The 26,617-nt window shown below is 39.9% G+C and overlaps 1 protein-coding gene across 2 annotated transcripts in view; it reads right to left on the bottom strand.

Annotated features, from left to right (window-relative positions):
* The window catches only part of DBT (dihydrolipoamide branched chain transacylase E2), a 61,415-nt gene extending 44,464 nt beyond the window's left edge, over positions 1-16,951 (bottom strand). Inside the window, exons 1-3 of one of the 2 annotated variants that reach the window (XM_036767418.1) lie at positions 16,792-16,951; positions 3,775-3,898; positions 516-591 (exon numbers count right to left, since the gene is read on the bottom strand). In XM_036767418.1, the coding sequence (XP_036623313.1) occupies positions 516-591; positions 3,775-3,898; positions 16,792-16,842 (251 nt within the window). In that variant the 5' untranslated portion in view covers positions 16,843-16,951. The remainder of the gene's footprint in view (positions 1-515; positions 592-3,774; positions 3,899-16,791) is intronic. The other variant, XM_036767419.1, reaches the window with a different exon arrangement.
* Positions 16,952-26,617: the final 9,666 nt, after the last annotated feature.

Here is a 26,617-nt window from a genome sequence, read left to right as displayed (position 1 = left end):
CTATAAAATGAGCTGGAGAAGGAAGTGGCAAACCACTCCAGTATCTCTATCAAGAAAATCCCAAATGAAGTCACAAAAAGTTGGACACGACTAAACAACAACATATTGCTGGAACTAGTTCTATACATTCACAGTTGACGAGGCTATTTCCTCTATAACAGGTGGCAGCTCTGTGGTACAGAGTACCAGGCTTGGAGTCAGGAAGACCTGAGTTCAAATTTGACCTCAGACACTAACTAGTTGTGTGACCCTGGGCAAGTCATATAATCTGTTTGCCTCAGTTTCCTAATAAGTAATATGGGGTTAAGAACAGCGCCTAATTCCAGGGTTGTTGTGAAGATTAAATGAGATAGTTGTAAAGTGCTTAGCACAGTGCCTGGCACACAGTAAGCAATATATAAATGTTAGCTATCATCATTATTAATGTAAAGATGAACCCTGTTTATAATTATTCAAACAACTATCTTCACTTATAAGTACTAAGTTTTTTCAAGAAAAAGGTATAGTCAACTTACCATTCTTTAACTGTCACTTCTGTAATCCCTTCTCCAATGTCCGAGAGTTTAAACTGAAGGATTTGTCCATTTACAGCTACAAAGAAAAGAAACCATCATAAATGTACACTGCATACATAAATATATTAACACATTTTTTCCTCAAAGATTTCCGAATGGTTTCAATTCTAACATCTGATTATACTCTCAAAAGATCCCACAAGGTTAGAAAGGGAAGGAATTATCACTTTTTTTACATGTGAAAAGCTTTAATAATTTCTTCAAACATATAGTAAGTTGACAAAACAACAGTTAGAACCATGTGTCCTGACTGATAGCATGGTGTTCTTTCTATGTAAGGCCCATCCAACAAATTAATGGTTTCATGAATCAACTAACAGTCTTCATATAGCCAAATAAAGGCGACAATGAAAAGCCTTGAGAAGGGAGTAACTTGCTAAGGGAAAATTGTACAAACTGATAGCAAGATCCTAAAGAAACTTGGTTCTGGCTGCTTTTTTGTGCAAGTTGGATTGGAAGGTATCACTTATTGTAGTTTCTTGTTAGAATTCTTGATTATTTGGTCTGGTGCCAACTTCAGGGCTTTGTCAAAGTAGATATGTGGGAGCTGAGAGGCGTACCTCTCATTCAGGCAGTCAGTTTGTCCAGAAGTCCTTTCTTCCCTTTCCCTTTCATCCGGGCCCCTTGCTCTCATTTATTTTGCCTCCTCAGGAACCCCACCTGGCATCTTACACAGCAGTTCTAGCAGTATATACTGGTGGTCCTTTTAGGTTCAGGAAGGCCATTTGGTTCCTTGCCACCTGAATATTAAAAAGACCTAGCCAAGCAGGAACTTCCTATAGAGAATACAGTACAGAGTACAGCATACAGAGTACAGAATACAGAGAATATTGAGCTCTGACAGCAAGTGGGACAACTGTCCTGAGAGTCTCTGGGGAAGGGGTGGGATGGACGAATGAGAGTAATATTTTGTATCCTTTTAACTTAGAATTTGATTCTTTTAATGTTTCACTTAGTAAAGTGTTTTTTAAAAATTATTTTTATGCTCTATGAGTGACTCAGTGTATTTTAACTGCAACGCCTGAATTACTATATAAGCCTGGGTTAAGCCTTGCCCATAACACTGTTATCCAGTATGTTAGCTGTTCCTCCTACTATGCCAATCTGAAAAGCATGCCATGCTCTCTAACTCATTATGTTGTGGAAGACCAGGAAACGTGGCAGTTCCACCCAGACTATATGTCACTCAAGCCCAGAACCTTGCTCAGTATTTGTCCTTAGAGTGGAGAAAACAACAAAAAATACCATCTGCAATGGCTCAAGTTCAACCAAAGTCTTCTTTATATAATAGAATCATTATTTAAACCAGAAACCACTCTATGGAGAGTCTCCTCGGGAGACAGGTTCCTTAGCTCTAATAGTAGTTTTGATTGGTATGGAGAAAATTCTGCTAACTGTTGTATTCCCCAGAATAATCACCATGTAGGAAAGGGGCACCACGAACAGCAGCTGCTGCTAATGTCACCTTAAGACAGCTAATTTCTATCCAAGCATATCCTTAAATAAAACCTATGCAAACAAACCAATCATGAGTGTGCTCTACTTCTCAGATCATGGGAATTGTTTTAAACTAAGTAGCTATTACTAAAATACTAAAATGTGGTTCCTAAAACTAAACACAATATACCAGAGGTGGTCTGAACAGGGAGGGCACAATATACCAGGACTAACACATTCCTGGTCCTAGAAACTGTCTCTCTCTTAACAGCACCAAAATTGAATTAGCCAGTCAAGTAGCATTTATCAAGTACTTACTATATGCTCCCTTAATATGTACTAAGTGCTATGATACGAAGAAAGGCAAAAAACAGACCTTGCTCTCAAAGAGCTCACACTGTAATGGAGGAGACAACACGTGAATAATTATGTACTGTATATAGAAGGGAAATACAGAATAGATGGAAGGCAATCTGAGAGGGAAAGGCACTGGCAATGGGGGCACCAGGAAAGATCTCCTACAGAAGATGAGACTTGATCTGAGTCTTGAAGGAAGCCAGGGAAATCATGTGGTGGAAGTGAGGGACCAGAAGGCACAGAGGATAGCTATTTCAAAGGTACAAAAAGAGGAGGTGCAATTCTATTGTCAAAACTGCAACAAGCAGGCCACTGCAGCTGGACCGGAGAGTATGTGGAGTGAAGTGTAAGAATGGAAAGCAAGAAAAGTCAGATTGTGAAGAGTTTTAAATGACCGAAAAAACTTTATTTTGGATCTTGGAAGTAACAAGAAGCCCCTGACACTCAGTGGGCAGAGAAGTGAGATGGTCAGACCTTTACCTGAGAAAAATCCCCTTAGAAGCTCAGTAGACGTGGTCCTCAACTGAGAGGGGGGAGGATGTCATGGGAAGATCAAAGAAAGATAAGAATGTGTCAAACAAATACTGAGAGAGTGAGACAGTAAAGCAATTCGGGAGGAATAACATGTCCATCTTGGTGCAGTAAGGGCTGACCAGAGATTTTGTTATTTAAATTTGTACTAAGCTCATAGTGGTTTTGTGATCTCCTCCTGACAAAAGATTAAAAATGGAGGGGGTGGAGGGGGAGAACAAAGAAAAGGAAGGGACTATAGACTATAGAGGTATCTTTCAGGGTGAGAAGGCTATTGGATCACTGCAGTGAAGGCAGCCTCCAGGATGAGGAGATACTGGAAATCACGGAGAAAGAAGTCTAGAAAGTCAGGAGCAGGGCACAGAGAATACTATATAATAATTTATATAGATTTTAGCAAAGTACTTGATGAAGTCTCTCATGGCATTCTCATAGAAAAGATGGAAAAGTATTTTATAAATGATAGTAATTACATGAATTTGGAACTAGCTAAATGGCCACACCAAAAGAGCAATAACTACAGAGGCATTTTGCATTCTTTCCACTGCTGGTGCCTTCCCTTGGATGCAGATTCTCCCTTTGCTGCAGACTACACAGTAAATATTAGAGAGCCATCTCACAATTCTGTTTGATCCTCAGAGTGAAAGAAGGTCAGCGTATGGAGGGTTCATGTAAAGGCAACCAACCCCCAATATTAGAACAAGTGAAACAAAAGAAAGGGAAAGTGGAACAATTATCTTATTTACTCTTATAAATTCTATGCAATTACTTTCCAGGTTCTTTAAAGTACTCTGAAGTGCTTGGGGGAAAATCATCGCATGTCATACAAAACACTCATATATATTATATGTTTCCTGCTAAAGTCCATACTTACTACTAGATGTTCTCAATAACCGATGTGGATGACTAAACTTGAAAGAAGAATAACCAAAGAGACATGTATATTTGGGCTTCACAACATGACCACGACTGCACATTTGAATATGATGAACACAACTCTAGAAGAATAAAAAGAAAAAGTTAGATTTTTGTAAAAATCATACTGATAGGTTCTTATCAAATACATACTTTAGAATTAAGTTTATTTTAAATTAAATAGATGTTAAAAACTAGTTAGTTACATAAAGAATTAGAATTGCAACAATATAGCAATAGAAAGCACCCAACCTATGCTATAAGTTTTTTTTAATCAGACACTGAGCAATAGCTATTTTATTCATGCTAGTATATTTTCATAAGGATTTCTATATAAGCATGTAAGACTGCCCCAACCAACATTATTTTGTAATTATTATTACTACAACATAACCAAACAACACTACAAAAGATCATTTGGTGAACTACCCATTTAAAATGGTGCTCCTAATTCCTCCCTCCTCATACTATCATTTCACCTATGCTGGATTTTTAAGACCTTTATATGAAATCAATAAAAGTAGAAATATTTACTATAACATGTTTTTAAACCTAGTCTAATGAAGAGATTTAGGTGGCCTATTCAGTATTTTCCTCCTTACGATTAGATTTATTCCCTTACTTAATCACAATTTCTTAGGTATATTTTTATAGTATATTTATATATGTGTACATATATAGCATATGTAGAATATTTTTAAAGTATATTTTTATAATATGTCCTATATGATAAAAATTAGTATGAAATGTTAAGATTCAACGTAAAGAACGAAAAATGAATTATCAGAACTTAAAGAACTATCTGTGAAGTTGGACTAGATAATCTCTAAGGTCTCTTTCAGTTCCAAAAACAGTAATTATAGTAGCTTACATTGGTACAATGCTTTCAAATTTGCAAACCACTTTATTTACATTATCTTATTTGATCATTAGAACTCTGTAACACCAGTACTACAGACATTGTTATCTCATTTACAAAAAAGAAGCTGAGCCTCAAAGAGGAAGCTGAGCCTTAAAAAGGTTGACTTGCCTGCCTGGGTCCAAGCAGATGATTACATCATGGTGCCTATGACTTGGTTAAAATGTTTTATTGTTATCCTGATAGATTTTCTTGCTGTAATTTAAAGTTATAACAATTACTTAATCATGACATTTGAGTAGAATCACTGAGTGGAAGGGACCTTAGAGGTTATCTAGTCTAATGGAGACTTTTACTGTGGATAATAAAATTAATGAACAAGTATTTATTAAGCACCTACTATTCCAGTCATTATTCTAGACACTCAGGATATAAAGACAAAAACTGGAACAGTCCCCTTCACAAGGTATTTATTTATATTCCACTTTGGGAAGTAACATGTACACATGTGAGTAAATGCAAAAATATATACAAAGACAAGGAGAGGTAATGAGGGAGGGAGGAGAGAATAGGAGATGCCAACAACCAAGAAAGGTTAAATAATTTACCCAGGTTATGACAACTGATTAATAGCAGAGCCAGGACTAAAACCCAGACTCTTGATTTCCAGGACAGTGTTCTTTCTATTACACCTTGCTAGCCTGTTTTTAATTTAAGAGGGATGTGTCCTTACACCCTTCCCCCACCCCACCAACACATTTCATACAATTATCAGGTGAGAATGCCTCTTTGGCATTACAAAATCAATATATGCAAAATTTAGAGTTACAAAATCAATATACGTAAAATTGGTGTTAATAATTCAGATACCCTCAAATCAAATCAAAGTGATAAAATAGATGCAAAAAAGCCCTTAGTCAGTTTGGAAGGAATGAAATACCTCAAGTCATTACATCAAAGGAGATAATGGTACATGGAATTATATTGGGGCTGGATGAAGAAAATCAGTCACACCCCGTGAGGGGCTTGGATAAAACAGTAAGCCAGTTTCACAGCCCAGTATTCCAAAAGCAGGCCAGCATAGGATAGAGCAATTTCTGCCAAGCCCTTGAAAGAGAACTGTTGAGGAGGGTGGACAGGGAGTCTCTGTCTCCTTCCCTTCCCTTCCCTCCTTTACCAGAGGATGACCTTGTGAAGTTCAAAAGGTCAGAAGATTTGAACTTCCCATTGGCAGGCATTCTTAGTATTGCCCTGGAACAGCAGTGGCTAACAGCAAGCATTTGCACGGGGAGCCTAGGACAAATTAGACACACTTAGTGAAGGCAACCTCAGGGCTCCAGACCTAGTGGGAGAATGTGACAAAGAATTTGTCACCCTTAACTAAAAAAGCTAAGTAATTTTGGCTGGTTAACTGACATCAACCGAACGATCAATTGGGGGAAGTGCCACACTGCTGGGGGCTTGTACCCAACAAAACATGATCCCTAACTCCCTGAGGGAAAGATTAGTCTGCCACCCTCTGGGGGACCCAGTCTGCCAATGTTGTGGAAGTTGGAAGAGTGAACCCAGAGAGGGTGCCATTTTTTAGAAGCAATTTTTCTTTATGAATAATCCTGAAGGTTTTTTCATTATATCACAGAATGCAAAATTCACCATAATATTTATAAAATTACAAATACTTATGTTTCATTATTGAGACACTAGGATGTCTGTAAACACAAAAGTATAAATTAAAACAACAATGGTAGATATATACTAATTAAAACAACAATGGAAGATACATAGACAAAAATATGGTCAAAACTCTTGGCTCTCTCATATCACCTGTAGGACTAGGAAGAGAGCTATTTTATGATGGCTATTCTGTCTTCTTCAGAAAAGAGAAACCACAGTGCCGGGCACCTAGTAGGCACTTATAATAAATGTTTGTTGGCATGAAAAATTCCTATTTTTTGTAAGGTGGACAAAATGAGGCTAAATATAAGAAAGCAAGAATTATAAATTCCTAAGTGCTGTAATTTGTCTATTAATCTTTCCTCTTGATTTCTCTTTTCATGGTTCACAGGGTTCTCTCTCCACTCCAACACTCATTTTCCTCACTCTTCTGTACTGTCCCCATCCCCAATAAAGCTGGATTAGTTTCTCTCACGGATTTGGAAGGATTCTGGATACCAGAAGAAATAACAATATGTAAACTTTAAAGAAATAAGTAAGCCTATATAACAAAAGCTAGCATTTTTTGTTGTTCAATCATAAGTGACTTCCTTTGTGGTTTTCTTGGCAAAGATAATGGAGTGGTTTGTCATTTCTTTCTCCAGCTCATTTTACAAACAACGAAACTGAGGCAAACAGTGACTTACCCAGGGTTACATAGCCAGTAAGTAGTAAGCATCTAAGGCTAGATTTGAACTCAAGAAGATGAATCTTCTTGACCCCAAGGCTAGCACTCTATCTATTGTGCCACTTAATTGCCACTAGCATTTATATAGCCCCTTAAAGTTTGCAACACCCCCTGAATCACTGCCTTTTTGTGGCAGAGGGGCTTGTGTAGCTCAATGAAACTATGAGCTATGCCATGCAGAATTATCCAAGACAGACAAGTTAGAGGGGTGAGTTCTGACAAAAGGTGATCCATTGGGGAAGGAAATGGCAAACCACTCCAGTATCTTTACCAAGAAACCCCACGGCCAGCATTAAAATGATAAAAGAGATGACACTGCAAGATGGGCCCCTCAGGTCATAAACTGCCCAATGCACTACTAGGGGATAGCAGAGAACATCTACAAGTAGCTCCAGTACTAAAGAAGTGGCTGGGAATAAGTGAAAAGGAAGCTTAGCTGCAAATACATCTGGTGACCAAAGGAAAGTTTAAGGCTGTAAAAATCAATATTGCATAGGAACCTGGAATGTAAGCTCTATGAACCAAGATAAACTGGATGTGGTCAAACAGGAGATGGAAAGATTAAACATCAACATCTTGGGTGTCAGTGAACTTAAATGGATGGAAACGGGTAAATTTAATTCAGATGATCACTGCATAGGCTACTGTGGGCAAGGATTCCTTAGAAGAAATAGAGTATCCCTCATAGTCAATAAAAGGGTGAGAAAAGCAGAATGGGGGTAAAATATCAAAATCTCAAATAGGACAGAATGATATCTGTTTGAATCTAAGGCAAACTGTTCAATATCTCAGTAAAGAAGTTTGTGCTCCAACCACTGATGCTGAAGAGGCCAGAGGTGATCAGTTCTATGAAGACCTGCAGCATCTTCTAGAAAAAACACCAAAAAAAGAGGTCACATTCATCACAGGGGATTGGAATGCTAATGTAGGAAATCAAAAGATAACTGGAATAACAGGGAAGTTTGGTCTTGGAGTACAAAATGTAGCAAGGCAAAGACTAACAGAGTTTTGTCCAGATAACCCACTGGCCGATGACACCCTTTTTCAACAACCCAAAAGGCGACTACACACACACATCACCAGATGGTCAATATAGAAATAAGAATGATCATATACTCTGCAGCCAAAGATAGAGAAGCTGTATATAGTCAATTAAAACAAGACCTAGACTTTGTGACTCAAAGCATGAATGTCTTACTGCAAAATTCAGAATAAAGTGAAGAAAGTAGGGGAAACCATTGGATCATATATGTATGACCTAAATAATATCACTTATGAACATGAAGTAGAGGTGATAAACAGATTTAAGGGATTATATCTGGTAGACAGAGTGCCTGCAGAACTATGGACAGAGGTTTGCAATATTGTACAGGAGGTAGTAACAAAAAACATTCCAAAGAAAAAGAGCAAGACAGCAAAATGGATGTCTGATCAGGCTTTACAAATAGCTGAGGAAAGAAGGAAAGGGAAAAGTAAAGGAGAAAAGGAAAGATATACCCAATTGAATGCAGAATTCTAGGGAATAGCAAGGAAAGATAAGGTTTTCTTAAATAAGCAATGCAAAGAAATAGAAGAAAACAACAGAACGGGAAAGGTGAGATCTCTTCAAGAAAATCAGAGATATCAAGGTGTAATATGGATTAATTAAGCATCTTTGAGCCTTACTAGGTGCAAAGCCCCAGACCCAAACCTCTATCTACTAGGTGCTAAGCCTATGTGGGTGTGAAGCCCTCTAGGTCCTAAGGGGAGTTGCTAAGACCAGAGCCAATAGTAGGAGCCTGAGTTCTGGTCGCTCAGATGACGTTTAACGATGGCTAAAGAGTGTATAAAAAGAGAGAACAGAGCTATTTATTTGGGGCTCTCACTCACTGGAAGAGTGTTGATGTGGAGACTCTGGGTAGCCGTTGTTAAGAGTCCCCCAGCTTTGAAGAAACCCAGATGTTTTGTTTGGGGCTCTCGCTGAAAGTGTTGGTGTAGAGACTCTGGGCAGCCATTGTTAAGAGCCCCCCAGTCTTGAAGAAACCCAGATGTTTTGTTTTGGGGCTCTCACTGTTGGTGGAGTGCTGATGTGGAGACTCTGGGCAGCTGTAGTTAAGAGCCCCCCAGCTTGTAAACCCGGATGTTCAGACTTTGTTAAACCCTGGTAACTATGCATTGCGATTTGAATCAGACAAGGTCTGTCTGTTGATGTTTGTAATTTGTTTGTATTTGCTCTGAAGTTCAGGGTGCTGGCTTTTTCCCCTGAACTAAGTGAATATTTGTATGCTGGATTAAAATAAGATTGTTAACCCCCTTAACACTGTTTTCCTTAGTAAAGCAGATCAAAAGAACCTATGTTGGCAGCTTTCTGTGTGCTGATCGTTGGTGAGTCTTACACCCCTACAGCACCTGCTAGCCGAATTGTTCCAACACAAGGGAATTGTTCATGCAGAAATGGGCATGATAAAAGACAAAAATGGTAGGGACTTAACAGAAGCAGAAGAGATTAAGAAGAAGTGGCAAGACTACACAAAAGAACTATACAAAAAAGATCTTAACATTATCAATAACTACTAATCACAATGGTGTGGCTACTGATCTAGAGCCAGAAATCCTGGAGAATGAACTCAAGTGGACCTTAGGAAGCACTGCTAACAATAAGGCTAGTGGAAGTGATGGAATTCCAGCTGAGCTACTTAAAATCCTAAAAGATTATGCTATTAAAATGTTGCACTCAATATGTCGGCAAATTTGGAAAACTCAACAGTGGCCGCTGGGTTGGAAAAGATCAGTTTATGTCCCAATCCTGAAGAAGGGCAATGACAAGGAAATGTTCAAATTACAGAACAATTACACTCATTTCACATGCAAGAAAGGTTATGCTTAAGACTCTTCAATATGTAAACTGAGAACAAAAGAGCAAGCTGGTTTTCAAAGAGGCAAAGGAACTAGAGACCAAACTGCCAACTTTCACTGGATTATGGGCAAAACAAGAGAGTTCCAGAAAAACATCTATTTCTGTTTCATTGACAATGTACACTAAAGCCTTTGACTGTGTGGATCACAACAAAATATGGCAAGTCCTCAAAGAGACAGGAGTACCAGATCATCTTATTTGTCTTTTAAGGAACCTATATATGTAAGCCAAGAAGCGACAGTTAGAACTGAACATGAAACAACTGATTGGTTTAAGATTGAAAAAAGAGTACATTAAGGCTGTATAGTGTCACCTTTTTTATTTAACTTATATGCAGAGTGAAATGCCATGTGCATGTGAAATGCCCAGTTAAACAAATCAAAAGCCAGAATTAAAATTGCTGGGAGAAAGATCAACAATCTCAGATATGCAGACAATATGCTGATGGCAGAAAGTGAGGAAAAATTGAGAAGCCTCTTGATTAGGGTGAAAGTAGAAAGTGTAAAAGCTGGCTGGAAAACTTAACATAAAAAAACCTACTAAAATCGTGCCATACCAACCAAATCACCAAAAAATTATTTTATAGGGCTCCAAAAAATAACAATAAAATTCATATGGAAGAACAAAAGGTCCAGAATATCAAGGGAATTAATGAAAAGAAATAAGGTAGCCTAGCCATACCTGTTCTTAAATTGTATCATAAAGCAGCAATCATCAAAAGCACTTGGTACTGGCTAAGAAACAGAGTGATGGATCAGTAGAATAGGTTAAGTACATGAGACACAGTAGTCAATGACTATAGTAATCTACTGTTTGATAAACCCAAAGACTCCAGCTTCTGGGATAAGAGCTCACTATTTGACAAAAACTGCTGGGAAAACTGGAAAATAGTATGGCAGAAACCAGGCATAGACCAACAACATATGCTATATACCAAAATAAAGTCAAAATGGGTACATGATTTAGACATAAAGGCTGACACTAATAAGCAGACTGGGAGAGCAATGAATAGTTTACCTGTCAGATTTATGGAGAAGGGAAGAGTTAATGACCAAACAAGAGATAGAGAACATTATAAAATGCAAAATGGATAATTTTGATTACATTAAATTGCAAAGTTTTTGCACAAACCCAATGCAACCGAGATTAGGAGGGAAACAGAAAACTAGGAAAGAATTTTTACAATCAGTGCCTCTGATAAAGGCCTCATCTCTAAAGTATATAGAGAACTGAGTCAAATTTACAAGAATGCAAGTCATTCCCCAATTGAAAAATGGTCAAAAGATATGAATAGGCAATTTTCAGATGAAGAAATTAAAGCTACCTATAGTCATATGAAAAAATGCTCTAAATCACTATTGATTAGAGAAATGCATATCTAAACAACCCTGAGGTACCACATCACATCTATTAGATTGGCTAACATGACAAAACAGGAAAATGATAAATGCTGGAGAAGATGTGGGAAAATTGGAACTCTAATGCATGGTTGGTGGAGTTGTGAACTGATTCAACCATTCTAGAAAACAATTTGGAAATACGCCCAAGGGGCTATACAAATGTCCATACCCTTTGACTCAGCAATACCACTTCTAGGTCTACATCCCAAAGAGATCATACAAATGGGAAAAGGACCCACCTGTACAAAAAATGTTATCTTAATTTTACAGATGAGGAAACTGACTGAGAGAAGTTAAGTGACTTGTCCAAAGTCACACAGCTAAGAAGTGACTGAGGTAGGATTTGAACTCATGATTCCAAGTCCTTGACACAGAGCTACCCCAACTAAATGCATGCAACTACTTGAATCAAAAGCTGAAATTCTGAAAACAAAAAATTTCACTTATGAAATTCTTATTTCTCCTGTTTTTTTTTTTAAACATGGGCTACAGTTAGCTATTAAACTTTTGCGCCTGGAGGAACTTTTGAAATCATTTAGTCCCAACTCCCTCATTTCCTAGAGGAAGAAAGTAAATCTCCTTAAGTGACTTGTCCAACTTCCAAAAGGTAGGAAATGGTAAGACCAAGATTTGAATCTTTTGAATCTAATCACCTGAGAAGCATTTTTTAAGTGCTATGTGTCAAACAAGGACCAAAAAAACCCAGCCCCTGCCTTCAAAGAGTTTCCGTTCTATATGAACACCAAATCTAGAGCTCTACCATACTATGCGGTCTTAAACATGACCAACGTGAGATATTTTTAAAAGGCTCAGAAACTTCATGAGCTCAGTCACATGCCTGAGAATGTCTTGTTCCATAATTTATAAGAGTTTAAACAGATGGTTTTATAATAGGTAAAGTAATTGTTAGTTTTAAGGAGAAAAAAAGGTTATGGTTTAATTGATTTTAATTAATAGAGCACAAAGTTTTTTTAAAGGTTATTTCAAGGTATTATTAATTTTATAATTTTGTAAAGTGTTTCCTAATCTTTCATTAAAATTATTTCGGGTTATCTTAGGTCCTAGGACTCTATTAAAGTCTAGTGGCTCCCCATTACCTGGAGGATCAAATATAAAACCCTGTTTGGCTTTTAAAGCCCTTCATGACCTAAGCCCTTCCGATCTCTCTAGCTTTCTCATAATTTACTCTCTCTTCCATATACTATACAAGCTAGTAACACTGTCCTTGCTCTTCTTTCCACATGATACTCTACCTCCAACTGTGGGCATTTGCACTGGCTGTCTGCCATGCCTAGAATGCTCTCCCTCCTCACCTCAGTCTCATGGGTTCTCTAGGATCTTTCAAGTCTTATTTAAAATCCCATCTTCTACAAGGCCTTTCCCTGGTCACCTTAATGTTAGTACTTTCCCTCTGAGATTACTTTCCATTTAACCTGTGCATTTCTTGGAAAAACAGCTGTTTGCATACTGTTTTCCCCCACTGGAATGTGAGCTCCTTGAGGTCAAGGACTGTTTTTGCCTTTCCCTGTATCCCCAGAACTTAGCAAAAGTCCTGACACATAGGAAGCACTTAAGTTCCTAGTGACTGACTGACTATATTCTAATCCAAACTATTTCCAAGCAAGAAGAAAGACTTGGTCCTTTTCAGGCATGACATCAAATACTTGATCAACAAATGAAAAAACAATGTTGTGGTTTCCTCTTAAAGTTCCTAATAGTGACCAAGTGCCTACTAATTACTAAAGTGTTAATAAAGAATTTCTCATTGGGCAAGTCTCTACCCTAAAACATAAAAAATAATTTTTTAAAATTTCAAATCTGGAATAAGAAATCCTATTGTATAAATTTTAACTGTCACAATACGTAAAAATCTAGTGTTGGAAAGGGCTAAAGATAAAATTTTGAAATAATAAAGACATAACTTTCACAAATACTCACAAGCCTCTTTTGTCTCTCATACTTTTTCCTCCTCATCATTATTAACTACCTCATAGCAGAATTAAACAGGTCAATAGTAGGCACTTAATAAATGCTTGTTGGCCTGAAAAATTCCTTTCTTTTTGAAGGGTAGACAAAATGAGTCTAAATATAAGAAAACATGAATTAAGAAATTCTTAAATGCTATAATTTGTCTCTTTATCCTTGGGACATGTCCAAAAGGCAGTTGGAGATATTAGTCTGATGGTCAGCAGACAAGTTAGGGCTAGATGAGTAGATTTGAAAATCAGCAGCATAAAAATGGTAATTAAATCCATGAGAAGTGATGAAATCGTCAAGTGAAATTGTACAAAGAAAAGGGCCCAGAACAGAGCCCCGTTCAACATTCATATATTAAACTTGTGACAAGCAACGTACCATAGTGCTGTCAGGAAGGCTGAATTCGAATCACTCCTCTGAGGTCTATGTAGTTGGAAAGATCCCTTAACCTTTGTTAGCCTCTGTTTTCTCATCTTTAAAATGACAGTACCTACTCTCATGTGATTATTGTAAGGTTCAGATGATAGAATGTAGGTTAAAGCATTTTGCAAACTTTTCAGCACTCTGCAGATGGCAGTTCATCATTGCCTTCTCAATATGCCTGACAAAACATGGTACAGGATAGGTGCTAAAAATGGAAAAACAAGAGCACATGTAAATCTGACATAAATACACAGACATCACTCGCTAGCGGTACAAACAAGTGAGAGAGTTTTTGCTTCCAAAGAGCTGACATTCTACTGGGGGTTATGACCTGTTCAGAAATAGAGAGTGGATACACACAAAATAAACACAGTGAGTGGGATGTGGGACACTAATAACGGTGTCAATTTAAAAGGCCTATCAAAGGTAGTGAAATTTGTACTAAGCTCTAAACATGCACATTACTGCAAAAAACATTTTTCCATTTGAGGAAGTCACTAAAATTCCCTGAGAGGTGGGTTAGTGTGGCAGAAACTTGCAGAGGTTCAAAAGACCTCCATTCTTCTAGTTCTACTTCTGCCATTCACTGACAGTGATTTAGGCCTCAACTTCCTCCAATCACCACGTGATTTTTAAAGCCTCTTCAGGATTAAATTAAAATTCTATAATCCTAAACATTTAGGGAGTAAGCTTTCAAACCCAAGGTTTGAACTGCTTGGGTAAGGATTCCCTATTCAGCAAACCGTTCACCAAAATGCAATCAGGATAAAATAGTCTCCACATAAAAACTACAATTCTCAAACTCACACTGCTCAAATATATGATTTTTCTTAGCAGGATTCATAGCAATGGAATTTTGATTTGGGGATTACTCATGGGTTTCAATACCTGTGACCATTCTATTTTTGCTGTTTTGTTAATATAAACAATCCAAAATGGCCTGAGTATGACTAAATATGAATTCTCAGAAAATGAATTCTGTGCGAGCATGCTCATGTTAACAGAAAAAAATAGTTTAAATTCTAGTTTGCTTAAGAGTTCTTTTAGTTTTGCTCATTTCAGCAACAGTGGGAGATAAAAACAGGGATAGGAGCTGAACCTGTCAATTCATCAGAATAAGTAATTCCAGGATGAAGAAACACCTTCTACCATATAGGCACCTTCTCTACAATTTATAGTCTTAAAGACCTATAGATGGAGACATAGTAGTTAAAAAAACATCAGTAATGCTTCCAAGAGAGACAAAGGTAGGGGAAGCAGATAGTATAGGAAGATAAATCAACAAGCATTTATTAAGCTCCCTTTATGTGCCAGGCACTGGAGATACAAAATCATAAATTAAACAGCTCTCATCTATGCCAAGATTGAAGCCCAACCAACTTTTAAAAAGTAAAGACAATGGTGCAATACATATGCTAATTTTAAAATCATATTATCATAAGGTAGAATTGTAAAGTTTTCAGCACAGTGTCTGGCACATAGTAAATACTATATAAAGATTAGCCATCATTGTTATTATTTTATTATGCCTTATTATCTGGCTTACATGTGGAATACATCATTTCATAAAGTTTAGATCTAGAATATCTTAGATATTAAGGCCTAAAGATTTTTAACCTGAGATATGAAAACTTGTTTGTAAAATACATATATTTTATAACTGAATTTGCATATAATAGGTTTCCTTTGTCACTCTTTCTAAATTACTTTATGCATTTACACACATTCTGAAAAGTTTCATCATACTGTCAAAAGTTCCATGACACAAAAAAAATGGCAAGGGCCCTTTATCTAGATAAAACTCTTATCATTTTATGGAGGTAGAAACCAAGGTCTAGACAGCTGCCCTCACAGTTTTATAAGGAGAAATAACATGTACACACGGCATAAGGAATAGGAACAGGGACGGGAACTGTGATTTAACTGATATAAGGAATTAGCTGATGAGGAATCTCCCTCCACCAATTCAGTTAGAAACCTCTACAATTTACCAGCCCTGAGATTTAACACCTTTGTTAGTCTAGAGAAGCCTTATCGACTCCTCAGGGAAATGTTTTTAGATGCATAAAAGACATAGGAATACAATAGAAACTAGTTATATTATCGATTTTTTTCGCTTATAAGTTTTGTTTCGTTTTTTAAAGTTCTTAAAAAAAACAAAACAAAATACCAAACTCCTGTTTTGAAGCGTTGCCTAGAATACAGAGAGGTCCCGAACTAAAACGATTTATTCCAAGAACACACACAAGTACAGGACGTCCCCAAAGCTTAAAACCGCACTAAGACTTTTGGGACACATTGTGTGTGTGTGTGTGTGTGTGTGTGTGTGTGTGTGTGTGTCCCCATATATACATATGTATACACACACACATATATATGAAATGTTACAACACTAGATAAATAACAGAGATCCCAGAGTGCGGTGGCGGTTCTCCCGGGCACCTTTCGTACTCAGTTCTGCACATCTCTCCTCGCCGCGGAGCAAAGGCGATGAAGCCTCGGCTTCCCGGGTCTCGCCATCCACCCTCCCGCTTCTGGAATGCGGGATGGGAGACAACGCACCCGGGGACCGGACTGAAGAGGAAAATGACACAGGCAGGTCCGCCTGGAGCCGAGCGGCTGGGAGAAGGGGTCGGGGAGGTAGCGGAGGCTGGGGCAAAGGGAAGAGCCAGCGCTGCCCCGCTGGTGGGCCAGGGAGACCGAGTGACAGGCAGGGGATGCCAGGGCTGGAGGATGCAGGGCGCCGACGCCGAGGAGGGAGTGACGGCATCACGAAAAGGAGTACGAGGGCGCGCTGACCGGCGGTTCGTGGCCGGAGGGCGCCGCGGTCTAGGCCGAGAGCTCCGCTCGCCCCCTCCCCGGGGCTCCCGGTCCCCAGTCCCCAGTGGGGGTTTCTCCCTCTCCTAGGTCATCCCCTCCCCATGACCCTCAACCAACTCGCGAAAGGCTAAATCCACGCTCTGGGCCCGGCACACCCGGCGGCTGGATCCGCGCGCGTCCGTCGGTCCCTCCTACCTTACCAGGTGCCGGGTGCTCCTGCTCCAGCCCCTCAAGACCCTCGCTGCCGCCATCTTAGTCCGGAAACAGCCACAGCTTCTCCACGTCGGGAGCCGCCTCCGAGTGGCACCTTAGGAGGGGGCGAGGAAGCGAGCCTCCCCCTGGACATCCAATCAGGACAGTGAGCGCAAGCCTCCCCTGAAACGACCAATAGGAGGGTCGGGGTGGGGCCTGGGGTAAACACGAGGCGGGGGTTAGTGGGGGATGAGGGAGAGACTGAGTACGGGGCTGTCTAGGTGAGGAACAGCAAGTACAGGTAGGACTCCGGCCGCATTCCTCATCCCCATCTCTAGGGCTGTGTGTGTGTGAAGGCAGTCAGTTATTTGTGTATGTGTGCCAAGGAAGTCAGTTCTTCAATAAGCATTTAAGTGCCTTTTATGTGCCGGGCACTGTGCTATGCGCTGGGGATCCAAAAAGAGGCAAAAGGTACACCCTGCCCCCAAGGGGTTTACCACCTTATGGGGGACGGCGTGCAAACAACTGTATTGCAGAATAAATAGTTAATAATTAGCAGAGGGAAGGCACTAGAATTAAGAGGAGCTGGGGAAGACTTCCAGCAAAAGATGGGATCTTAGGTGAGACTTAAAGGAAGCCAGGGAGGTCAGTAGTCAAAGCAGAGGAGAGAGCGCGTTTCAGGCACGGGGAACAGAGAAAATGCCAGGAGCCCAGCGAGGGATGGAGTGAAACAGCCAGGCCAATGGCACTGAATAAAGAGTACAGGGAGAGGAGAGAGAGAAGGGTGTAAGAAGACTGGAAAGATTGGGTTGGGGGCTTATGATGTAATACAAGGAAAATTAGGAACCCCTGAGAAACCCCTAGCTACTGACAAGCACCCCCAGAAAGAATGGACTCAGATATCTTTGGCATTTAGCAAACCCCCTAGGACTCCATGACTCCACCAAGGAATCTCAATAGATAGGACCATCCCACTGAAGGATAACCTGGCAGATCCTTTCTAGCAGATATCCCTGGAGCTCCGTGACTCCACCAAGTAATGTAAATGAGATTATCCCACTAGTACGATAACCTGACTGAATCTTTTGATCAGCCAGGACCTTTGTTCCTGTTCCCCCTCCCCACTCTGTACCCCCATATCCTATATAAACTACCCTTTCGCTTCAACACATTGCCATTGATTTGTGGTGCCGTACCCCAATGGCCGCCTGCTAATAAATTCTCCACTTAAAACTTACACTCTGTGGTGTGTCTCACTTGCTTCTGGTACAACATTTTGGAGGCCCCAGCGAGATGAGGCGGTATTTCGTGTTACCACCCTGGAGACACACGCAGAATTCTGGACCGCAACAGGGAGTCTCTGACCCCGATCCACCTTCTCTCACTTCAGAGGGCCGGCTCCTGGGGATTTCTTTTCCTAGGACTCTGATGTGAAGTGATGGTCTCTGAGAATGGGCTCTTTGCTGACCTGTCCTTTTTCGGCCTACGGAGAATTCTGGTTTTGTAGACCTCTAGAGGTAAGGTTTTTCTGGTTTGGTTTCTGGTTTGGGGCTAGCCATTTGGGTCTCTGTTATCATGCTAAACCCTGACGAGGCTGTGGTACAGAGCTAGTGGGGCTGGGACGCCACCCTTCCTATTGGGGTGTGGGAAGATTGGGGTGTTTTCCTTGAAGAGGGAACCTGGTTTATTTTCTTTCCTCTGAGGGGACCTGCTTAGCTCCAGTTAACTCATGCCATTGGTTATATGTTTTGTGTTGGGTGTGGGAAGATTGGGGTGTTTTCCTTGAAGAGGGAACCTGGTTTATTTTCTTCCCTCTGAGGGGACCTGCTTAGCCCCAATTAACTCATGCTATTGGTTATCTGTTTTGTGTTGGGGTATGGGAAGATTGGGGTGTTTTCGTTGAAGAGGGAACCTGGTTTATTTTCTTCCCTCTGAGGGGACCTGCTTAGCCTCAGTTAACCCATGCTGATGAGGGCACAGTCTCTGGGAACCCCTTGAACCCTCCTTGAATCTTCCCACTCGACCTGGCCTTGGCCTGAGGCTATAACCATTAAGTCCAAATGCCTACCTTGCCCAGTCCTCTATTGTCCAGCTGTTTCCCACCCTTAATCCTGTTTCCCATCCTTAATCCTGATCAAAATATCTACACCCTAGCTCTGTTACCCCAGCCCTTTATGGTCTGTCATTTCCATATAGCCTTCAGCTATTTCCCCCACCCTGGAGTCTGATCTCATCCCAGTCCCTTCAAGCTCCTCCTTAGACTCCTCCTTAAGTCTCTCCCTAGACCCCTCCTCTGGTCACCCCAGACTACCCCTCAATCCCTCCCACAACCTTTGTGTATATAATCTCCATCTTGCCTCCATGAACGTGGTCAGATCCAATCTAGCTCAGATTGGTCTGGCCTGCTTTCCTTACAGGCGTAGCAAGGGATGGGATGTCTTGGGGCAGGCCTATTTGGCTAACTCTTAATAAACTTTATCTTTTCCCTTGGCTGAGAAAGCTTGAGTCGAATTCTTTCGGCAGGACGCGGTGTGTCGGTACTTTGGGTTGTCGAGCACCTCTCACCCTGAGCCCTCATCAATGCTACCGGGTCTGTTTGGGGTGTGGGAAGATTGGGGGTGTTTTCCTTGAAGAGGAAACCTGGTTTATCTTCTTTCCTCTGAGGGGACCTGTTTAGCCTCCAATTAACCCATGCTGTTGGTCTCCGTTTTGTGTTGGAGGTGTGAGAGAGGTTGGGGCTTATATCTTTGAGGAGGAAATCTTTCCTCTGAGGGGACCTGCTTAGCCTTCAATTCGATCCACACCGTGAATTTTGTTACGTTTTGAGTTTGTCTCTGTTCGTGTGTCTATGTCAAAATTGTGAAATGTCTATGTTTTATTAAAAAATCTGAAACATAGGCAGCCAGAGATATCAGGCTGCCACTAGGGAAACAGACTCCCTTCCTTGTGGCTCCCGTTTGGCCAGCGTGGAACTACGGGGAATGGGTTAAAATTTGGCAAATTCTGGGTTTTAAATTGTTAAAAAGTTTGGAAATTGGTTAGTTGAATTTGAGAAGAAAGAACTCCTGAAATTGTAAATCCATTGCAGGAGCTCACTCTTCCTGAAAACCTCTCCTCCCAATGAATGCCTTCTCGCTAAAACCTCCGTTAAAGTCTTCAGTGGGACTCTCGCGTTTGTCTTAGTCCCTGATTCCCTTAGATTCGAGTACAAAAGAGGTTTTTCGGAGTGAGCAAGGGGGTGAAATTTACTTGAATTACAATCATTGAGATCTTTTCACTAGGGCTGCAGTAAAAGTTAGAGCAGTTAAATCAAACTCCCCTCCTCCCAGATCAGATTAGAAGAGATATGTGATACATGTATTTATATATTAATACATTAATATATAACACCAAAAGTAATAAGCTGAATAATTTCTATATGTGGAAATCTGGAAATGCAATAGATGTCATCTGAAAATTATTGTTTCTGTATTTCTAAACTTGCATTGTGTTCCCAAAAATTCTCTTAGATTGTGAAATTTGAGAAGACCATTGTGTGGTAAGAAATGATATTATAGCAATTTTAATCTGATTTTGATATATGTGAATTGGGTTTTTAAAGGGATGTGATAAAATTTGGAACTGTTATATGTGGTTATAACAAGTAAATAATTAATAATACTGATATTTAACCATGAGAACAGACTTTCTGTGTGAAAAAGTTTTCTATCATGAGAATATATCTGGTGATTTAAAGTTATAGTTTCAAATAACGATATGAAAGATTCTCTGTGCAAGGAGATTTAGAAATGTGTTCACCTAAATTGATAAAAGGGTTGTTTCAAGTTTTAAAATGCATAATTATGTTTAGGGCACTGGTACATTTCTAAATTGTGTAATTTGACAAATAGATGTATCAGCAATGTTGAAAAATGTGGTAATCTTTTACAATGCAGAGAGTATTGGGCCTTAGAAATTAAAATGTTACCACTAGTGGTTATGAATCAGATTTGATTTGCTTATCCAACTCAGTTATGATCACTAGATTGGTAATTAATTGGAATCTGTTTCAAGTTTTAGATACATGATAATTGCTTGTGGTGTACTTATTTCTAAGTTTGTTATTATATACAAATTGGTTAACATCGCATTACCTGTGCTGTTAGAGAATAATTTCTCTTATAATCGGGATGTTGTTAGATTAAGAATTGTACTTAATTAAGAAATTGAGGTTATTAACTGAAAAAAGAACTTTTGAAACCATCTAGTCATGAATTCTTATCAATCTTGTGTGGTTTTCTGTGTAGAGGAATTCTTATGGAAAAAGCTTTTTAAGTCCTGGTAAACCTTATTATTGTGATAAGGCTAATTAATTGAGTATGTAATTTATAGAAATTAAGTGTCCTCCCATTATAACACTTTTTGATTAAGGAACTTTGTAATGTCTAGGAATTCTGTGCAATATTTGAGAATGAGGACATTTGGCACCAACTTAGTTAATGAATTCCAGCATTTAAGGGTTAATTTGCTTTAAGGAAAAAGGAGATGTCTATCATTTTAAAACCTTCTAAATAGTTGTCTTCAGGAAAGTTTAGCAAGCATGCCTTTTAACATCAGGATAAAAAAATCCTTATTAGAATTATTAGAATTAATGCTTATCTATAGAAGCGCCCATTCAATGTCTTATTCAAGTTTTTTTTTTTTTGAGTAAGGAGGTTCAAAGGACAGTCTAAATTCCTTACTCCTGCCGGCCCTTAGTTTAGATAAGAAGAAAAGAATTTCACCTTAGCCACCAGTCAGAAGGGAAGGAAAGGGGAGGGGCAGCAATAAGAGGACAGTAGGGGCCAAGAAGCCTCCAACCTGACTTCTTAAAAAAACTGATAAGATTAGACTAAGACTTGAGATGGGTTTGGCCTGGTAGTTTAATTAGTGAAGTCTGCCATCTGATGGAGAAGAACCCACCCTCAGGGGGAGATGAGATGGCAGATCTTTTTAATAAGTGTTCTCTTTTTTTAGAATGAGTTATCACGAAAAACAAATCCCCTTTTTGTGTCTTTGTGTTTAAGAAGCTGGAATGGGATTCCAGTATACACAGTTATGACAATGAAAGTACTAACTTATGAATTGTTTTGTCTTATGGTTGAAATGTAAAGGAAGACTGAGTACTAGGTTTGAAAGATTTGGAAAGGTAAATTAAGGTTGAGGGAAAATAGGAAAGGCAGATAAGAAAGTTTGGGGACAAATGGGAGTTAGCTAAGCCTCTCCTGTCCCGAGAATGATAGTTTCAGAAGGTCAAAGTAAGTTGGAGATGACTGTGAGGAAGTATTTAGAAGATGGAAAAGTTATGTAGCTTGATTTGATAATTATTAGCTCAATAAAATTTGTACAGTCTTATCTGAAGGATATTTATTTGCTATTTAAGATTTTATGGGACTACAATTTAATATTGTCTTAAGCTCTGATTACAGGACTAGGTCACATGAAGCCGGTAACGGCATGGCAGGCATTGCAAGCTGAGAATTTGAGGTGGATCTGCCTGGGAGCAGTCGTGAAGACGACCTTGGTCACAGCCTAGGTAGGATCTTCCTGACTATTTCCCAACTCTGCTATTTCCTTTCTGAAAAGGAAAGTCCCCACCTGGTTACACCTAAGTCCTGCTTTCAGCACCTGGTGACTATAAGATTGGCTATCAGATATGACTCGGGCCTGTGATGAGGGCACAGTCTCTGGGAACCCCTTGAACCCTCCTTGAATCTTCCCACTCAACCTGGCCTTGGCCTGAGGCTATAACCATTAAGCCCAAATGCCTACCTTGCCCAGTCCTCTATTGTCCAGCTGTTTCCCACCCTTAATCCTGTTTCCCATTCTTAATCCTGATCAAAATATCTGCACCCTAGCTCTGTTACCCCAGCCCTTTATGGTCTGTCATTTCCATATAGCCTTCAGCTATTTCCCCCACCCTGGAGTCTGGTCTCATCCCAGTCCCTTCAAGCCCCTCCTTAGACTCCTCCTTAAGTCTCTCCCTAGACCCCTCCTCTGGTCACCCCAGACCACCCCTCAATCCCTCCCACAACCTTTGTGTATATAATCTCCATCTTGCCTCCATGAAGGTGGTCAGATCCAATCTAGCTCAGATTGGTCTGGCCTGCTTTCCTTACAGGCGTCACAAGGGGTGGGATGTCTTGGGGCAGGCCTATTTGGCTAACTCTTAATAAACTGTATCTTTTCCCTTGGCTGAGAAAGCTTGAGTCGAATTCTTTCGGCAGGACGAGGTGTGTCAGTACTTTGGGGTGTCGAGCACCTCTCACCCCAAACCCTCATCACCTGGAATCAAACAGAGCTAAGGAAGTTCTTTCCTTCTGTTAAGATATATGACATAGTTCCTCATTTCTTTCATAGCAAATTTAAATTATCAAGAAGTTTTGTAAGCACTATGCTAAATCTGTTAGGTAATAGATGGATGAATATTGAAATATCTCTGAGTTATTATAATAGGATATAGGTATGAATAGCTTACAATTTTAACTTATGTTCATGACCAAGTAAAACATTGAAATAATATAGGGATAACATCCTCCAAAAAGGGGAAAATGATTAGGCAAAGCAAATAAGGCCAAGATGTAATGTGATCAATGTCTAATAAAAGGAAGGGATAGCGAATTTTGAGAAAGGCAATAGGATCAGATGTGTATGATTGGCTCTAAAAATTTATCAATTCTGGAAATTTGAGCTGATAAGTGTGTTTTGGTAATAAGATCTTAAATTTGGATGCTAATACAAGAAAATTGTATAAGATAATGGTACAAGTGAAAATATATCCCCTTTGTAAAGTATCTGTAAGTTATAGTAAGTTAAAATTGTCTGAGAATTTCTAGATCTGAACCAGAGAGGCAGAACTTAGCCCTGTGTGGCTGGGACCTATGTTGTGTTTCTTTCTTAATCATCAATTACATGTGTTCTGGGAACCCCGTGTGAGGAGTGGACATCTGGGCCTATAGGAGCCTCACCCTGCGGTTCCAAGAGCCTGAGAGGGACAGCACCGGACGCGGACGGCTTTCTCACGGGATCCGGAACCAGAACCTGAGCAAAGACCTGCTTTTTCCCTTCTGCGTCCTTGTGTTCCCAAGACTGTTTTTCCTGAATTTTTATTATGTTCCCGCTGCTTACTTACAATTAGTTTACAATTCCTGCCAGTCCCTGGGGATGTCCAAATACAGAAAAGGGAAAACCTGACTCCACCTAGACAGGGATTTTATTATTGGATTAATTGGTCCTTAGGTGAAACTTTCAGTTTGCCTTTGACCAAAAAGGGGGAAATGTGGAATGTTTTATACCATTTTTAAAAAAATTTCTGGACTGCAGTACCCAGGGAGGCTCCTTGGACTCTCCTTGAGTCTTCCAACTAGGTCTGACCTTCCCCTGGGGCCAATGACCTAACGTTCCTTTTATTGTCACCCCTGCTTAGCGTTTTGGTTGGCCTCCTAATTTTATTGCTATGCCCCATCAGGTCATTCCTTTTTCAAGGATTTGAAACCCCCCATGAAAAAAAAAAGTGGGGAATGTAATACAAGGAAAATTAGGAACCCCTGAGAAACCCCTAGCTACTGACAAGCACCCCCAGAAAGAATGAACTCAGATATCTTTGGCATTTAGCAAACCCCCTGGGACTCCATGACTCCACCAAGGAATCTCAATAGATAGGACCATCCCACTGAAGGATAACCTGGCAGATCCTTTCTAGCAGATATCCCTGGAGCTCCGTGACTCCACCAAGGAATGTAAATGAGATTATCCCACTATTACGATAACCTGACTGAATCTTTTGATCAGCCAGGACCTTTGTTCCTGTTCCCCCTCCCCACTCTGTACCCCCATATCCTATATAAACTACCCTTTCACTTCAACACATTGCCATTGATTTGTGGTGCCATACCCCAATGGCCACCAGCTAATAAATTCTCCACTTAAAACTTATACTCTGTGGTGTGTCTCGCTCGCTTCTGGTACAACAATGAAGAGCTTTAAACGCCAGAGAATTTTATATTTGTTCCTGGTGGCTATAGGAAGCATCTGGACTTTTTGAATGGGGGAGAGGGAGACACTTTAGGAAAATGACTTTGGTATCTGAACGGAGGAGGAATTGGAGCGGGGAGAGACTCGAGACAGGCGGACCTATCAGCAGGCCATTGCAATAGTGTGAGGTGATATGTACCTGCACTAGAGTGGTGGCAGTGTCAGAGGAGAGAAAAGGGTATATTGGAGGGTTGTCGCAAAGGTGAAATAGATCTTGGCAACAGATTGTGTGTGGGAGTGAGTGAGGAGTCGAGGATGACGCCTAGGTTGTGAGCCTGGGGGATTGGGAGGATAGTGGTGCCCTCTACAGTAATGTGTTTGTAGAAAGGTAGCAAAGCTCTTTCCTTTAAACTGAAATGCTGAGAGGGGAAGCAAAGAAAAATTGAGTTAAGCCCGTGTCTGGCCTCTGATACTGCTTGGGCCAGTCGCTTAACCTCTCAGTAGCCCAAGAACTAAGACTATAAATTTCAGAATAGCTGCTGATGTGCATTGGTAGAGGGAGTTTCCTCACTGGGAGTCCTCTATACCAATGAAATCATAGGTCTGAAAAAGGGGGGGGAATTAAAGCAACAGATTTAATAATGACAAATTCAGTTCAATTCAGCAAGCATTTGTTAATGCTAGAAGGACCAAGTATGTCAATTGACAGAAAAATTTTATTATGGTTTTACTTTGGAATAAAAATTTTCCTCCTATTTCATTTTTTTCCTTATGGATTAAAAAAAAGCATACATATCAATTGACTCAGCTTAAGAGCTATTTTCATGTACTAAATGAGGATACAAATACAAAATCCAATTCCTTGCCCTCAAAAGGCTTACATTCTATTGATGGAAGTAAAATATGTGCACAGAAAAGGAAATATGTAGTATAGGCAAAGTAAATACAAAACAAAATTCATAAGTCACATGGTTCCACAAACACATTTTTTTTTATTTTCTCCTTAGAGGCTGTGGCATAATACAAGGTGTCTCAAAAGACCCTCTGCTCTAACACTGCATTAAGACTATTAGGACACCTTGTACCTCAAGTACAAATCTTGAAATCAGGAAAACCTGGGTTCAAATCACCCTTTTGACACTTTAAACTCTCTGGAACGTATCTGCTAAGTCACAGATCCATAGGTCAATTGGTGGAGGGAATTCCCCAGCTCGATAAATCACAAAGCCTTTTTATATCTCTTCCTTATGTTGTAATCTCTACTTTGCAAACAGAGACTGCATTATTTTGTGGCCTGCTTTTTGCATTTTCACATTCTATAATCACTACCTGGCATTTTTTATAATGTTTACTAACTTGGCCAGCTTCACAGCCAGTCTAGCCTTTTTATTTATTCCTTCCACGTAGTCTCATCCACACAATTAAATTTATATTTTCTAACCTAGAAAAGGCACGAATGTCTGAGTCCTTACAGGGCAACATAAGAATCTACCCCACTTCCTTTGAGCACTTCTTTGAGAATGTCTGACACTGCTGAGCTGCTTGAGGCAGCTAGGTGTCTCAGTGGATATAGAGTGCTGGGCCTATAATCAGGAGTCCTGAGTTCACATTTATCTCAGACACTTACTAGCTGTGTGATCGTGGATAAGGCACTTCTGTGCCTAACTTTCCTCAACTGTAAAGTGAGGATCATCATAGCACCTAAGTCCCACGGTTGTGATGAGGATCAAATGAGATAATATTTGTAGAGTGTTAGCATGGTGCCTGGCCTGTAGCAGATGCTAAATGAATGCTGGTTCTCTTCGCTGCTGCAGAGATAATAGAATTGCCATATGCCCCTAA

Source organism: Trichosurus vulpecula, chromosome 7, assembly GCF_011100635.1.
Source record: "Trichosurus vulpecula isolate mTriVul1 chromosome 7, mTriVul1.pri, whole genome shotgun sequence".
Classification (NCBI taxonomy): domain Eukaryota; kingdom Metazoa; phylum Chordata; class Mammalia; order Diprotodontia; family Phalangeridae; genus Trichosurus; species Trichosurus vulpecula.
Note: the sequence above shows the minus strand (reverse complement) of the source record. Positions and strands in the feature narration are given on the sequence as shown.